Below are 17,198 nucleotides of genomic sequence, written 5' to 3' on the forward strand. Positions count from 1 at the left end.
AAACTGCTGTTTCCTCTTGTACCGGTTATTCCAATACTTGATCCATTTTTTTCTGTATAGGATCTTTGGATATGGCATAGAAAAAATAATTTTGCTTTGAGGTGCTCCTTGTGATATCCTTTGTTAGGCATTTTCAAGGGAATTAAAAGTGTTCCTAGAACTCCTTTTAGCTTATGAAATTCTGACCAATCTTAAAAGATTTCTCAAGTCGAATGCCTGAAGGTTGAGACTCAGAAGCAGCTGGTGACTTTGAAAAATTATCCTAATTATAACTAACTAATAAAAATATCCAGTATTATAAACTATAACAGTCAGAACTGGTACCAAGTAATACTTAATGATATAATTTTCTAGTCTAGTTTCAAATCTAGCAACCTTTGAATGTAAGGTTATTCTATTAATAAAGGCTAAATATTCTGTTCTAATTTATCAATGGCAGTTAAATGAGGAAAAGTTGCTTTTAAGATTCAGATGGAAAATATCCAAAATACATTTCTTCATGTTTGTCTAGGCTGTTACTTAACTGTCTATGAAATGCAGATCTTTCTTAAAATGAATGTTCCTTTTTAAATATTGTATGCTGTGAACATTTTAGAAAGCACTGACTGTGGTATTGATGTAAATCAAAGCTATAATTCTGTTTTCCTAAAATGAATCCTATAATACTTATATTACTATATTAAAACATCAGTTTTAAATCCCAGACCAGGCTTCGTCAGTACAAATAAGTTGGACCTCATTTTTTTTTCTCTACATTGGTGTGACAGAACAGCAGTAACACAGAAGGGATATAGTGGTGAGAGATAAAAATTGACTGGAGTTAATTTACAAACCTCATTCATGCAACCTTTCTTTAAATAGGTGTTAGATGCACTAGTAGGTCACCTTCCTGAAATCCTTGAACTAATGACGACTAATGGAGGAGAAAACAGTGGATCAGAAAGCAAGGTGGGTAATCCTATGATTTCCAATCTACTTTCTAAATTTAAATGAAGCTGGTAGCAAAGTTATTTCAGTAATTGTATAATAAGGTTTTCATGATTAGCTTCTTCTCTGGAGAAACACAGAGCTTCTGGCTTTTTATTTTTATTTTTAAACTTTAATAAAGAAGAAAAGATTTTAAAGATTAGACTTACTGTACAAATGATTTTTTTTCCAATGGTCTTTATCTAATTAACCACAGATTTGCTGAAATAGATCAGATTTTGAAACAGTCATTAAGTCGAATCAAAACTGACAATGCTTTTTAATAATTGGATTCACACTGAAAGTGATTGTTAATACCTAATTTTTTGGTATATTGATGTTGCAACTGCCAACAGTTGCCATTTTCAGACATGGCTGCTGGTAGGAGGAAGTCTGTTTCCTAAGGTAAAGGCACTGAATTAGGACTTGGGAAATCTGAATTTACTTCTCAACTTTGCTTATTTAATTTAATTTTATATGGCTCTGGGTGATGGTTTATTCAGTGACTCCTCACCTGAAAAATGGAACATAAAAGGTATCTTCTGCTTCAAGGTGCTGTTTTGAGCTAAATGAATAGAGAATGTATTTTTTTTATTTTATGGACAAAAGTTGAAACTATTATTTAAAAGTTATCAGAAGTTTATAACTGTAAATGCATACAACACGTAACAAGTGCCATGTCAAGTGTGGCAGTGTATTTCACTTTGCTTAGTGAAAGAGAATTTAGCTTGACTACTAGAAAGTCCTTGCCTCCTACTGAGATAAGGTGTACAATTTCTTCCAAAATGAAGTAGGAAGCTGAGAAAAGTAACTGCAAAGTTTACGAGTCTAGGAGGAAAAGGGGATTTATTTGGTTTAAAGAAGAAAAGACCAAGAGGACTGTCATAATTGTCTTCATACCTGTAAAAGGATATTACAAAGAGAACAGTAAATTGTTTTTCATTGTCAGGAGAAGTGGTTGGAACTGAAGGTGTATTTAGTTAGTTACTGGAATAGCTTTCTGAGTAGTTAACCATGGAATTTACTGTGTAAGAGAGGTAGTGTAATCCTGATCAGATTTTTTTAAGAAAAACTTAGACTAACACCTCCTGGCAATGGTCAGCTGATCCTGTTTGCCTAGAACAATTAATTGACTGCTTAAAATCTTTTTTCTCCTTACATTGTTGTGCTTTGTTTTTAAGCCTACTAACATGTCATACAGGTAGAAGATATGAATGAAATTATGTTTATATTTTTATTTCTAGTTACTCTCTATTCCTGACTTGATTCCTGCATTAACAACAGCAGAACAGAGAGCTGCAACTTCATTAAAGTGGAGAACTCATGAGAAGTTACTACAAAAATATGCATGTCTCCCTCATATCATATCAAGTGATCAGATTTATTACCGTTTTCTTCACAGAATGTTGACAATCATTTTGACAAATGTGAGCCCGTCTCTTTCCTGTTGTTTTTCATTTGTTTACGGTATTTAAAACAATTAGCACTAGATATTTGCTATATGTAGCACTATTTAAACATTTAGCTTAAAGTAGTATTTCTCATTGCATATAGTATATCAGGCTATGTTTTATTTCCTGTAAGACTGAAAAAAAATGCTCCATGAACTCTTTTCCCCCAGTTGGAGGAGCAAAATTTGTATTGACAGATTATCAAGTTCCACTCCCTCAGCTCTTCTTTCCTTTCTTTGTGCTTGTTACCAGTTTGTTTCTAGGTAAATCAAAACACTTTCCTCTGAGATACACCTTAAAATCATTAAACAAAGCTGCTATCTCTTTGTTTTTGCCTGTCATATTTGAATCAAAAAGTGTATGATTAATATTCTACATAGTCATAACCTCCGCCAGTCTGATTTTGCATAACAGACATAACTAAAATTGCAAATAGACACCAAATAATCTACATTTTTCCATGACAGCTCTGTCATGAAAAGCACAGACTGTTGCCAGGCTTCACAGGAATTGTATTTGAGTTGACTAATATTCCTATTCTTCCTCCATTCTCCTTGGTAGGCTGGTATTTTCTGTAATGAATTATGGTCTTTCTTCTCAATGTAGGGAGACAGTGCTTTATGGGAAATGAAATTAAGACAAAATGGTACATGATAAATTGTGCTTGATGGAAACATATAGATGTTTAAACATTTCAGGACCAAATTTCTAGGCAAAAAAAAAGCATTTTGCAAGTAGTTGCACCTAAAAATGAGGCAGTTATGCCAACCATATATCTATTCAACTTGAGAAAAGTTTGGGTTATAAAAAGTAATAAAAATATTAAAGGACTATCATAGAATCATTTAGGCTGGAAAAGATCTCTCAGATCATTCTAGACCAGCATCTAACCTAGCACTGCCAAGGCCACCAATAAGCTGTATCACTAAGCTCCACATCTACACGTCTTTTGAAGACCTCCAGGTATGGTGGTTCAACTACTTACCTGGGCAGCCTGTTCCAATAGTTTCAGTGAAGAAATTTTTCCTTATATCTAACCTTAACCTCTTCTGGTGCAACTTAAGGCCATTTCCTCTTGCCTTACCACTTGGTCCTCGGGAGAAGAGCCCAATCCCCACCTTGCTATTTCCTCCTTTAAGTTAGTTGTAGAGTGTGATAAGGTCTCCCCTGAGCCTCCTTTTCTCCAGGCTAAACAACCCCAGCACCCTCAGCTGTTCCTCGTAAGACTTGTTCTCTAGACCCTTCATCTGCTTTGTTGCCCTTCTTTGGACATGCTCCAGCACCTCGATGTCCTTCTTGTAGTGAGGGGCCAAAACTGAACACAGTACTCAAGGTGCAGCCACACCAGAGCTGAGTACAGGGGGATGATCACCTCCCTGCTCCTGCTGGCCATGATATTCCTGGTACAAGCCAGGATGCTGTTGGCCGTCTTGGCCACCTGAATGCTCTGGCTCATTTTCAGCTGGCTGTCAACCAACATCCCCAGGTCCCTTTCTGCCAGGCATGTTTCCAGCCACTCTTTCCCCAGCCTGTAGCATTGCATGGGGTTGTTGTGCCCCAAGTGCAGGACCCGGCCCTTGGCCATGCAGAACCTCATACAGTCTGTCTCAGCCCATCGGTCCAGCCTACCCAGATCCCTCTGCAGAGCCTCCTACCTGTGAGCAGATCAACACTGCTGTTCAACTTGTTGTTGTCTGTGAACTTACTGAGGGTGCACTTGATCTCCTTGTCCAGATAATTGATAAAAATATCGAAGAGAACTGGGCCCAGTACTGAGCCCTGGGGAACACTATATTTCTAATTAAACTGAACAATCATGAAATGGTTTTGAATGTCAGTCTTGAACTGAAAGAAGTATGATGGGGTTATATTGCAAGAAAAGAAAGGTTTGATAACATTTCACATTTCAAACATTCAAACATTTCAAAAAGAAGAGCCCAGTCCTTAGTAATGCCAATTATGTGGTATTAAAGGATAAGTGTGTGGAAGTATTGAATACAAGTATTGATTTTGAAAAGTCAAGATTTTGGAATACCCTCAATTTAACCTCATAAACATCAGATATCATTGGGTTTGAGAACATTTAATATCTTTCAGAGCTTTTGGTCTACTTTATTTTTTGGCTTGGATTCATAAGCAATTTCAACACATTCTAAAATTTTAATCGTACCTCTTCAGGTTTGATTTACCAAGTAAAAATGTGTACGGCTATATCAGTTTTTCATTCTACAAGTCTGATATATACATTCTTAATTGATCATAGAATCATAGAACCGTTTGGGTTGGAAGGGACCTTAAAGGTCATGTAGTTCCACCACCCCTGCCACGCGCAGGGATGCCACCCACTAGATCAGTTTGCTCAAAGCCCCATCCTGCCTGGCCTTGAACACTTACAGGGACGGGGCTATTATATCAGAATTTGTAAAGTTAGGCTAACTTTTAGCTATTTATTCTACTTCTTGATTTTTATACATTTTTGGTTATATACTCCTTCAGGTATGTTTAACTGTATTTCTTTTCTTTCTTTCAAGAATGTCCTGCCAGTCCAAAAAGCAGCTGCTCGAACTCTCTGTGTTTATTTACGTTATAATCGCAAACAAGAACAGAGGCATGAGGTTATTCAGAAACTGATTGAACGTAAGATAATTTTTCCTTGATTACTTAAAGATGCGAGTTAGTATTGGCTGAAGATCTATTTATGGTTATATATGTATTCAGTGTAATTTCCATCGTTGGTGGGATTATACTTAGACAGTTGCTCACATTATCACCAGTCAAAACATACTTTGGATATATACTTCAGGAATATCTCTGAAGCTTATGCAAAAGAACTGGGGAGAGGCAATGGGGGAAACTGATATGCCAAGACCCCTCCAACCCTACTTCTTGAATCCAAAATTATTTAGTTGTAGGTGCTGCAGAAGTATAGAGAAGTATAATTCTCTGAAGGCTTCAACATAAGAAATGTTGAATAAATCTCAGAAATTAATTTTTGAATGAGTTAGTCACGTGAGTAAGTTGACGTTCTGGCCTAAGTTGTGTGTTCTAAAGATAAGTTAGAAGGTTGAATTGTTCTCATTAACATATTTAACATTTACACAGTAATTTTAATACACCTCTGACATCATCTAAATGGCAAGCCAGGTTTTGTTCTATCTAGTAACAAGTTCACCTGATATTTTTCATTTTTTTTTGAATGATTAAAGGCAGGGGTTGGATATCTGACAAAAGTGCTCACTGACAGAAATGGTCACTGATTTCAGAGGGTTAGTCTTTCACTGATGGGAAGAATTAAGGCTGAAAAGGTGTGCCTCATGACAAGCGTGATTATCATCTTTGAGTCAAAGGCTAACCTTTAAAAGGCTGACAATGAAAACTTTACAGCTAATATTTGTGGATTATTATTTTTCAGAACTGGGCCAAGGAAAAAGTTATTGGAACAGACTTCGTTTTTTAGATACTTGTGAATTCATTATGGAACTCTTTTCAAAGTCATTCTTCTGTAAATACTTCTTTCTGCCTGTGCTTGAACTTACACATGACCCAGTGGCAAATGTGAGGTACTGTGCAAACAGTATGTAGCAGTGTACAGGGAAAAAAAATAATATATTAACAAATACTGTTTTTTTTTAATGTCTTGTTTAAATAATGGGGCTTGAATAAGAGGGTACAGTGCCTTCAGCACGACCAGTTCTAAAGGTATAGAGGACTTACGGGCATGATGTCAAAAAACCACAGAAGCAGGTCAGTCTGAGTGTTTGGGGACTGATCAAAACTGTCAGGTATTGGGAGTGAAAAAGAACATGAAGCTAAAGGAAACGCTGGTAGGAGAGAAGAAAGTAATCTGTTTCTTGGGTTTAGGGACACAAGCTGAACCTTAGCAGTCTCCATTAATTTCCATCAATTTCAGCATAATATGTAAAGCTAAACACAAACAATTCTTTCAGTGGTTGAAGTTTAGCAGTTAGCGTAGGTTTTTCCTTATGAGTAAATTTTCTTCTTAATTGTTGAAGTTAATTGAAAAAGAAAAAAATATAGGGGGATTTAGTATGTTACTCATTTTCATACAGTACTTTTTACTTTATTTTTATAGAGACTTTATCTTTTCTTCCCTGAACAGATCAGCCCAGGCAGTTCAGTAGTTATTACCAATAAAAAAGTTGTTACTTTGGTAGTTTGTTTGTTTTTGTCATGTATTTTGTGGGATTTTGAACTTTGTTTGCTGATTTGTATAAATCATGTTGTCATCCTTAATATGTCTAAGCATCTAATACTAATGCTTCATAGAGGCTTATGTAAGCACAATTTGCACATACATGTATCTATTCAGTAAAGTTCACTAAATACAGTTTATTGCCAAGCAAAACAGTGTTTAAATAGACCTTGTGTTTAGTGTAACTACCACATCTTAGGTCAACAAGTTCCTAAACCTAAAAACAAAGTCATTTTGTGCACGTAGATTGATATTCATGTTTCATGTTCTTGTGTTAAGGTGATTACGCTAAAAAAAACCAACAAAACGCACCTTAATTTGTGTATAATCTTATGTAATTTATTGCTTTTTAAACACATTTCATTTGAAAGATCTACTGATACAATATTAAAATTTAATGGAAACCTTAATTGACTTGTAATCCGTTTACTATGTTTTTGGCATAATTCTTTGCTGGACTGTTCCCTAACATTTTTTTAAAAGGAATGCACAGACTGTTGTGGAGTGAAGTTTAAAAGTCAGAACTAGACCTTACCTCTTGATGTTAAAAAAGGGGGAAAAAAAAAAGAGAGAAAAAAAATTAGGGAGATGAAATTCCAGCTTTCTGCTGAGTGATGTAGTTCTTTATAATGGGAAGTTGTGAAGGTTAAAATATTTTGAAAGTATAAAAACATGAGAGAAATTCATATAAGAAAAATCTTTAGAATGTTGTTCATCACAATGCTGTCATCTCTGACGTAGGATTGTCTCTGATCAAGCGAGTGGAATCTGAGAACAACAGAGAATATCACCATATTCTTGATTTTTTAAAATTCTATTAGATTAAAAGTATTCACTATTATGCTGTTACAGTCTGATCAAATGCAGAGTTTTCTTTTCTTAAATGTATTAAATACTTTTAATTAATATGTGGAGCATTTTGATTTTAAAGTTAGAAAAAGGAATGCATACCTTTTTTATATAACCACTTTAGCTCACAGCTTCTGCTAGGCATGTAGGTCATTTTGAAAATCTAGAGGTCTGCTTATCTTTTGAGGTTTAAAAAAAAATTAAAAAAAAAATCTTTTGAGCTTCAAATATGTGTCTGTGGTCCCAGTCTCTGGAGATTTTTTTTGAAAATGTCACAGTATGTCTGGAGATAACCCATAAGCAGAAATAACTTCCAAATAATTACACCTACTAATTTCATGCTTTATCTTCAAATAATTTATTTTTTTAAAGTCAAATAGCAGCATGCAAGTCAAAAATCAATAATGTTTATTACATTCTGCATCAAAAGATGAATTATCATTCTTATTATTTTTTGATAGAATGAAGCTGTGCTATTTGTTGCCAAAAGTTAAATCTACTCTGAAGATTCCCAGTGATAAACATTTGCTTCAACAGTTGGAGTTATGTATACGGAAACTTTTGTGTCAAGAGAAAGACAAAGATGTCCTGACTATTGTGAAAAGAGTAAGCAGTATTTCCTGTTGGGGTTATTAAAAGTTAAGATGATCAAAGTGAGGCTTTCTGTTAAGTCTCTTAATACAGGAATAGGAGAGTAAAGACCTATAGATATTTTAGAATATTGGACAATTAAAAGATGATGTAATATATTTCATTCTGTCAAATTTAAGAGTTGTTTTTTCCTTGGTTTCTTATATTGAAGTTATTTTCTAGATAGAGGATTTTGGCTCAATGTCTGTTGTGGAGAAAATAGCATATGTCTCCAGATAGGACTAGTGTGACCGTAGTAAAAATGATCAAGAGTCTTTGAGGTAGAGGTATCTGGCTAGTTTATTTATTTTACAATGTAAAGAGAAAGCCTTTTCAGTAGTTTCAGATGTTACAATACTTTTGGAATGTGAACATTCACAAAAGGTTAATTTCTTGAGGCATGTTCATGCTCAGTCTCAAAGAAGCTGTGAAGTAGCTAAGGAAGGTGTCTACACATTACAGGGCCAGTCTGCAGAAGGGATTGGATGAGCACCTGCCTAGAGTTCCCTGGCTTGTTCATTTTTTCATTCTTGGTTCCTAGGTCTATGTTCCAGGCAATCATGCTTCCAAGCTCTCCTCAAGTGTATTTTGAGTTGCATATAGGTGGTCTATTAGTCCTTCACTATGAGACTTAGCAGTGCTTTGAGAATACTCTCTGACAGTTTCTGACTTTAAGCATTTGTAGCACAAAAATACAAGCCTAGACTTCAAGTATTTAAGGAGAAAAGGCATGTTTCATTTTGAATACTGCTATTCTAAGCTTTCTTATCTCCACAGTTTTTGAGTTAAAACTGTGGCTTGCCATTGAGTAAAGATAAATAATATTTTGATTTTCTTTATAGACAGTGTTAGAATTGGACAGAATGGATATCTCTTTAGATGCTGTAAGTACTTACTAGTTTTCATTTTTACCAAGTACTTCTAATTCCCATTTTCATGTAGTGATTTTTTATTTTTATTGATTTTATTTTGAAGTTTCAGAAAAGATTTTACGAAAATGATTTATTGGACCAAGAAAAAGAGAGACAAGAGCATCTCCTTTTGGAAATGGTATATTTTATCAGTACAACCTGTCTTTTCTTATTTCTAATAGTTTGTAGCTAAATATGATTGAGGCAATAGTTTTATGGTAAGGGAAGTGCATATTACAGAAGAGCGTGGTAGGTTTATAATCTGTGTGTGATCTCATTTTACACTTTACACTAGGATTAAATCCTTCAAAATAGCATAAACTATGTAAAATATAACAAGATCTTCCTTTTCTTTGCTACCTAAACTTTACTGTGTCAATTAGAAAGGCAAACTGGAATTGCTTAATAAATATTCACACACAACCCCTCTGTAGTTCTAAAGTCCCAAGCACTTTGATACACATTTGAAATCTTTTGAGGGAGCTTAGCAGTTTTTCAGCAATGAATGAAACACCTCAGAATTCATGTACAGCCTCCACAAGCAAAGAAGTTAATGTTACAACTTCTTTTGTGCTAAGGACACTGAAGGAAGAGTCAGTGCGTGTGTGTTACAGGCTTTCCTGTTAGCCAGAAAGAAAGCAAGAAAGGTCATTGACATCTGTAGCCTTGCCGGAGGGAGCCTTAGTGTAGGTTATATGGAACAAAATCAGCTACAAGATACTTAGGATTTGGAAGAGAAGTCTGCAGAGTGCTTTTCCAACTTAGGTAACCATTTCTGATCTGTCATGGCTGTAAGCAAAAGCTGCAGCAGGCACTTCACCACATAGCCTACTACATCTTCACAGAGCCTCAGTTAAATGACTTTCAAGGACTGTAGTCCTCCATTCTGTTGCCTCCTCTGCAGCCCAGTGTGTGCAATGCTAGGAAGCTGACAGGCTTTAGAAGAGGCCAGGTTTTGTTAGCACAGTTCCTCTGACTTCTTGCAATAGAACTCCTCTGTAGTGAACGAGTACAGGTTCAAGACTGTCCAAAAATTTTCCCTGATTCCTCTGCAGGATAGTTACAGAGCCTGTGTTTGTGGCCCACTTTGATATCAATAGGTACTACAGGCTTTCTCTTGGGCAGTTAATTTTCTCAATTATATGGTATCTGTCTCATGTGCATCCTGCCACCTCCCATTATCTTGTGCCCATGGTTCAACCATTTGTTCTTAGGATGCATATTTATTATGTACACTTGATCTTAGTGCAAAACTTGATCTTAGCTTTAGCAGGTTTTAGGTAGATACAATTACTGTTTTTTATAGTGAAAGCATTTGGGGTTATGGCAAAATAGCCTTTAGTGAGCCCTGTGTTGTAGTGTTTCAGAAGATTTATTTTTACCATGTTTCTACAGCTAGACATCAGACGAGTGCCTGTATTTTTATGATGTATGACATGGATATGGACATTCCTTCTGTATCACAGAGGTCTTTTTGAGCATATTCTGAGTGGCATACTTTTGAAGAATCAGAGGTGTACACAGAAAACTGTAGCATGTCACAGTCCTGAATAGATGAGAAGTTATTGGACCCAGTTAGATATATCTGACTGCTACAGTTTTTAATATCATTTAATAAGTTTATTAAGAAGATTGCTTAATTTTAGAAAATGACTTAGTAGAAACTATATTCCAGCAACCTTGACCTGAATTAATTACCTCTTTTTTTTTTTTTTTTTTTAACTTGGGTAGTAATTAGAGTGAAATGGAAGAAAAGTTTAGAATAGTTTGGGTTCACTTAGCACTTTTCATTATGAATATAGCACAGAAAATAAACTAATATATTAGATAGGTTTTTGAAGATGGAGTGATACCTATTCACCAAGAATCATGAGACAAGTGTTGGCTTCAAATTGTTGATATATCTGGGTTAACTCTTTTGTCTGTGGATGTGCTCTCAGAAGATATTCTAAGGCTAGCTAATATTACAGAAAGGCAAAAAACAAAATCCCTAAAATTGAAGAACTGTAATACTTGGTTTTAATAAAGGCTATCAACTTTAGATGTTAATTTTTGGTCTTTTAAAAGTTTAAGCCTATATGACACACCTTACTGTTTGAGAAAAACATTTTAATTGATGTTTGAATTAATAATATTCTCAATTGCAGACAGTCCTGTATCTTTGCGTCCTTTAGACACATCTAGTATTTCGTGCATGTTCTATTATCAGACCATGTATGTAGCACCACAGTTTTCCATTGGCAACAGTCAATTTCTATATCCTTTGTACCTTTTCAAAAAAAAAGGGGGAGAAAAAAAAAGCCAGGCGTAATGTTTGTAATATGTTAGAAACAAGAACTTTAACTCCGAGTTTTTTTCATAATTAAAATCAACATTTTTGGCATGATTTTTATATAGGATATAGCATATGTACTCTCATTTCACTCTGTACTGTTTAATTGGTTCTCTGGATATTCATTAGGCTCTGCAGTGATAGTAGGAAAGTGTAGAAATTCACTGTTATTTTGGTGAGTTGGAAGCATGCCCTTTTTTGTAAACGTCCAGCCTAATTGTAAAACAAATGTTTTTTTGTTATTATTACTATTTATTTTTAGCTGAGTAACATCTCAGTAAATTATTCATTTTTTAGGAACAACTTGAAAAAGAGAAGCAGCAAAGTGAAGGAAGATCTACAAATGTTAATGATAAAATATTTGAAAAGAAGCGTAAGTTTATTTGTGTGCATATTGTTTGTACATTTATTGCTCTTACTTTTACATAGGTAGGAGAGAAAGAAGCAGAAAGGAGACGCTGCTTGTACAGTTAATACCAGAACTTTAGAAAGTGACAAGAAAACTATTTTTTTGTTGTTGTTATTTTCTGTATGCTTCTAAAGATACTTAGGAAAATTGACTTGATATTAGAAGGAAGACTTTTGGCTTTATTAATAAAATACATGACTCTAGTATGTTTCATTTTAGGATGTAATGTAAGAACTTGTCTGTGGTATTTCCAAAGTATTAGTAGCACTGGATTAGATATTATTACCACAGGACTTGCAATATGTTATGCTTTCTTTCTTTAGATAAGGTAAGGCTATTAAACAGAGACAAGTAATTTATAGTAGGCTTTTTTTTTTTTTTTTCAGGTAGAGACAATAAAACGTCATCAGTGTTGGCAAAAAGTATGACTCTTTCTGTTTCTGGGAGCTCTTCTGGTACATCAGCAGGTGAAGATTGTTAAAAAAATTATTCTAGAATGCTTTGGTTTCATATAAGCAGGTTAAAAACCAGCAAAGCTGCTGTTGGTTTTTGTGGGCCAGAGTTTCACTTAGGTGAATAGGAAAATAATCCATTTCTAGAAGTGAGTGTAATTTCTGTGCTTTTTGGTTTTATTTTATGCTTTGGTATATAATAGGTGACTTCAATTAATTATTGAGGTATTTATATCGGTTTTTCAGTTACCATAGGTTGACAGAATATAGTATTAAAAGGTGTTCTTAATTACTGAGTAAATGCATGGGTTTCTGTATTAAAAATTGTTGCTACTTATAATTTTAGGCAAAGAAGACAAGAAATCCAAGTTGGTTCGAAGCCAGTCTTTCAGTACTCAAGCACTACATCCAAAATACAGCAACATAGACAAGTGTCCTAAGTATCTTTTTGCATATTAATTGCTACCTAATAGATAGCTCTAATGAAATTATAGGCATGTTAATCTATAGAAGTGGTGATGTGCTCACTGAGTTGTGACCTAAGTTTTCAGCTTTCTGTTTACTTGGGTAAGGTATGTAGTTTTGAACTGAGGGAAGAAATATTATTTTAAGGCACACTGAGGTTTACAAATTCTTAAGAATTCCTTTTAAGTTCATATATGCCACCTTTTATCACATAAAAATTTCTTTTCAATATGAACTGCTTTATCTAAATTCTTTTTAAAAATTTAGCATATCTTTCCCATTTAATTTTTTCAGATAAACTCAGAAATTACTTCAAATATTATCAAAGAGTAGGATGGGAAATTATACAATTGAGAAGAATAATAAGCAATTTTGTTTTGTTTGTTATTTAAGTAAAAGCTCTGCTACAGGATATACATCTTCAGTATCAGGAATGGGAAAGAGTTGTATGTTATCCTTTACTGGTAAGTAGGTTATTACTTTATATTTACATTTGGTTTTGTGAGGGTGATGAGTTTTGGACCCTGTCAAACAGGCATGCTGTAAGATACTGTCTTCCCAAAGAACTTAAAACAATAGATATCCATTATGTCTGAGCACTTAATAAGTGTTAGTCTATTTTTCTGATTTTTATTTATTTATATTTTTCTTCATGTTCATTTAATGTTACAGTTAAAAATAGTAAAAATAAACATGAATTTGGCATTTCCATCTTATGTGAGCAGTCATATCGTGTAGAACTTCTACTGAACTGGGTGAGAGAAATCACTGTCTGGAAATGCTTCTCTCTCCATTTGCAGTTGAAGAGTTTGGATTATTAGTTTAGAATGATTTCAGGAGGAACCTGTCTTTTTCCATTCGCTACCAGTAGACACTAGATAATTAGCTGTTTTTTTTTGTACTTGAAATTGAAAGAATTGTTAAGTTGAAACCATTCACATACAGAAAGTTAATCTTTTGAAATAGAAGATATCCTATTATTGCTGTAGGAAAAACATCCCATTCTGATCATTCTCTTTGTATTTTTTTCAGACAAAATTATTTGTCTAACCCACAACTCTTTATTTCAGATGATACATTCCGGACTCGTTCCACTGGTAATAGTGGGAATGCTACCTTCCCTTCCAGTTCCTCCCTCACAACTTCTCGCAACTCCTTTAATTCAGCTGACCAAAAGAACAATGGAAATAAAGAGAGTCAGTCCCGAAAGATGAGCATGTAAGTGGCTGACAAGAGGTTAGGCCAAGTTTATTGGTAACATCTTCAAAGGGAACGCAAAAGAGTCCTGGAAAATTAAACCTATATTTATGATACTTTTTTTTCCCAGATTTTGAAATACAAAACCAGCAGGATAGAAATGTGGTGTGTGCAATTACAAATGCTTTCAAGATTGCTGTACGTTCCCTTTTAATTAGTCTTTCTCATTGTTTGCTCTGCACATGTTCGCATTCAGCTGGTGTGATATGGGGAGGGTGGAATGGGACAAAGTGAAGGTTAATGCATTTGATATATAATAACTATAGTCACTGTGATTTAGCTGCCTGTAGTTGGAGAAATAGAATGTATGTGTTTAATTTTTCCTCTTCTTTCTTTTTATGTTTTTGTATACGTTTATGTGTTACTATCCAAAGATTTTTAGAGAGTTTTGATGAATTGGTAATGCTAGTTGTTATTAAGGCTGCCTTCTTTGCCTTATGTTAATCATTTAGATGAAAAAAAAAAAAAAAAAAAAAAAAAAAAAAAAACGTTTTGCCTCAATCCTAGGCATCTTCTTCAGGCTGGTTTTCTGTAAATGGTAGCCTGAACTGTTCAACGTTTTGAAGGAACAAAATGAAAGATGAATTTCTTTGGTCCTTTGATAAAATTGTAACAATTTTCTTAGAAAATCTCTGTGATGTGTACTTACTTGGTCAAACCTCTGTAGATTTTAGTAGCTAATTCCCTGCAGATTCCTTTTACAGAATAGTTTATAGTTCTGAATTACTGTCATTTGACTAGCTGTAATTTTAGGTGCTCAAACAGATCTTTGTTTTCCATCAGAGATTTGCTTGCTGAGCCAAAGCAGGATGGAGAAAGGATAGAAAGGATAGGAGCCAGACACAGCACAAAAGTGAGGTTATTTGGGAAAAATAGACTTGAGTGTAATAGAAATTAAAACTATTTTTAGAAAAGGATGGGGAAATGCAGGCTGGTACTTGGAAGTCTGAAAGGTAGGAGAGACCAAGGAGAGTGCAGAATCTGATGATATGACTTGCTGCACAAAAATAATGGAGCTGAAATATGGATGCTTGGCCAGATAAGGAAGATGAGAGACCTGACACTAGTTTGCTAGATACAAAGAGGAAACAACAGTGGTATCACTCTTTCTGGTGACTTAAATAAGCATCTGTATGAACTCATATTTTTCCACTTCAATATTTTCAGGTTCCTTAAAAAATATCAAGACATTCCCTCCACACTTTACTCAGAGATGAGTTTAAACAATTATTTAATTGTAAAATAAATCACTCAAAAGTTTAACAGATGTCAGAAATGTTCTCTGAACAGCTTGCATTCGTCTTCTTGTATACATTACATTATGATACAGTCTCTTGCTCTTTCTCAACTAGAATTTTACCACCTTCTTTGTACAAGATAAATTTATTCTGGAACAAAATCAAGCTTTCATAGTGACCTATTGTTTCTTAAGCTGCATTTTCTTTGTAGAAAAAGTTGGACAGTGAGAACTGAATGAAAGTGGACACTATATGTTGAGTCAGTGCTTTCACAGCAGAAGTACTTTAAGGTGCCAAGTCAAATTGCACTCTGTTCCTGTCCTTGCCAGAGCCTAATGCATTCTCTTAAATACTCCACACAGTGCTTACGTTTGATAGGTAGTCATTAAGTGCTCGCTTATTTCAAAGTGCATGATTGCATACTAAACCCTTAGATTAGTAAATGTGCTGATCATTTTCAGCTATCTGTGTAAGTAAATGGGACATATGCCTTGAACGCATAAAATGACATACAGTGCTACATACTTAGAAAAATTAGGTCTTAAAAAATTTGTGTTCTTTTACACTAATCAATGTATACCTTTGCTCCCTCTCCTTAAAACTAGAATAATAGTTCACACATTGTGACTTTCTAGCAGCCATTGTAGAAATTCCAATTACTCATTCATCTTGTACAGATTTTTGAAAATTGATTAGTATTAACAAAACAGTTTGATACTAAGATTAATTAGACATTTTTTTGCACCTTATAAAAAAATTTCAAATTTCAAAGTTTTTTGCTATTTTGCAACTTAAAATAAAACTAATATATTTTGTTTGAATACAAAGGGGCAGAAAAAGACCCACACAGAGCAGCCTATACCTTTGACTTCAGGCAGGAAAATGGAATTTAGGAGGCCCAATTTCAAGTGTCAGTGTGCCATACCCAAATGAATATCTTGACAGACTATTTGAAAGTAGATACCTGATTATACAAAATGATCTGGATGCTTTCTCTGGTTTAGAAAGTCCCTAAACTGCATAGTCTCAGAAGCCAAGAGGATATACTAGGGGAAGAAAAATATTTTTCGAAAAAGAAGAGTAGGCTTTGGATGGCCTACATTTAGCTCTAAATGTGAGTTTTAATATTCTGTGTTCTTATGGGAGAACATATCTCTCGAGTTAGTATTATATTTATTGTACGGTACCTTCAACTTCTCTTTTGTAAGCTGGCCCAGTACTTAATTGTTTTCATTAAAAAATGGAGCAGCCCCACAAAGAGATAGTAAGAGCTACAAATTCAGGAACAGTTGGTGGTAGATGCATTCCCTCATGACCTTGTTAACCACAGATTTACTACCTTTTAGTTTATTCACTCTTTGGAATGCATAAGGTGACTTTTAATATGCTCTCTTTTTCTAAGTAATTACGTGTGTCTTTAAAGAATGGAAGATTAGAGCAATAATGTGTTGTTTAATAATTAAATACCAACAGATATAATTAGTGATTCTTACTCAAAAGTGATGTCTGTTTGGACATACTATTACTTAATTGACTAAATGTATTTTTTTCCATAAAACGTCTCTAATGCATATCTGCAAAGATTCACTTTTGACGAGACCTTTTGCAATTTGTAGGGATGAAGAATTTCTGTTTCCATATATTTCATGTATTCATGCTGTTCTAGGAACTTTCCAAAATCCAAAGTTTGATGCAGAACTGAGGTGTTTAATTACCATCCTCAAGAGCTCAAATATTTTGTTTGTCCCACTTCAGAGAAGTTTGCACTGATTAAAATATTCCCCTTTTTTTGAAAATAATATAGATGCAAGAAAAACAATCTCTGTAAAGCCTGATCTAGTGCTTACAAGCAGGTAGTTGGAAAATGACTGCTGGATTTAGCGTCATTTGCAAACCTTAGGTAATACTCAGGCAATACTCAGGAAAATGCAAGAATTATGCTGAAGATGCACCTGTATACATTAACGGTGGAGCCACAGAAGAGATGAGCACCTTATGGAGTAGGAAAGAATCACAAAGAACACT

General features: G+C 34.4%; 1 protein-coding gene across 1 annotated transcript in view; it reads left to right on the forward strand.

The window, feature by feature from the left end:
• The window catches only part of PPP4R4 (protein phosphatase 4 regulatory subunit 4), a 72,186-nt gene that overhangs the window by 52,554 nt on the left and 2,434 nt on the right, over window positions 1-17,198 (forward strand). Inside the window, 12 exon segments of the mRNA XM_013181821.3 lie at window positions 862-948; window positions 2,211-2,393; window positions 4,949-5,054; window positions 5,830-5,977; window positions 7,941-8,085; window positions 8,952-8,993; window positions 9,085-9,159; window positions 11,650-11,725; window positions 12,148-12,228; window positions 12,560-12,653; window positions 13,072-13,142; window positions 13,749-13,896. Coding sequence (XP_013037275.2) covers window positions 862-948; window positions 2,211-2,393; window positions 4,949-5,054; window positions 5,830-5,977; window positions 7,941-8,085; window positions 8,952-8,993; window positions 9,085-9,159; window positions 11,650-11,725; window positions 12,148-12,228; window positions 12,560-12,653; window positions 13,072-13,142; window positions 13,749-13,896 — 1,256 coding nt within the window.

This window comes from Anser cygnoides, chromosome 5 (genome assembly GCF_040182565.1).
Source record: "Anser cygnoides isolate HZ-2024a breed goose chromosome 5, Taihu_goose_T2T_genome, whole genome shotgun sequence".
NCBI classification, from domain to species: domain Eukaryota; kingdom Metazoa; phylum Chordata; class Aves; order Anseriformes; family Anatidae; genus Anser; species Anser cygnoides.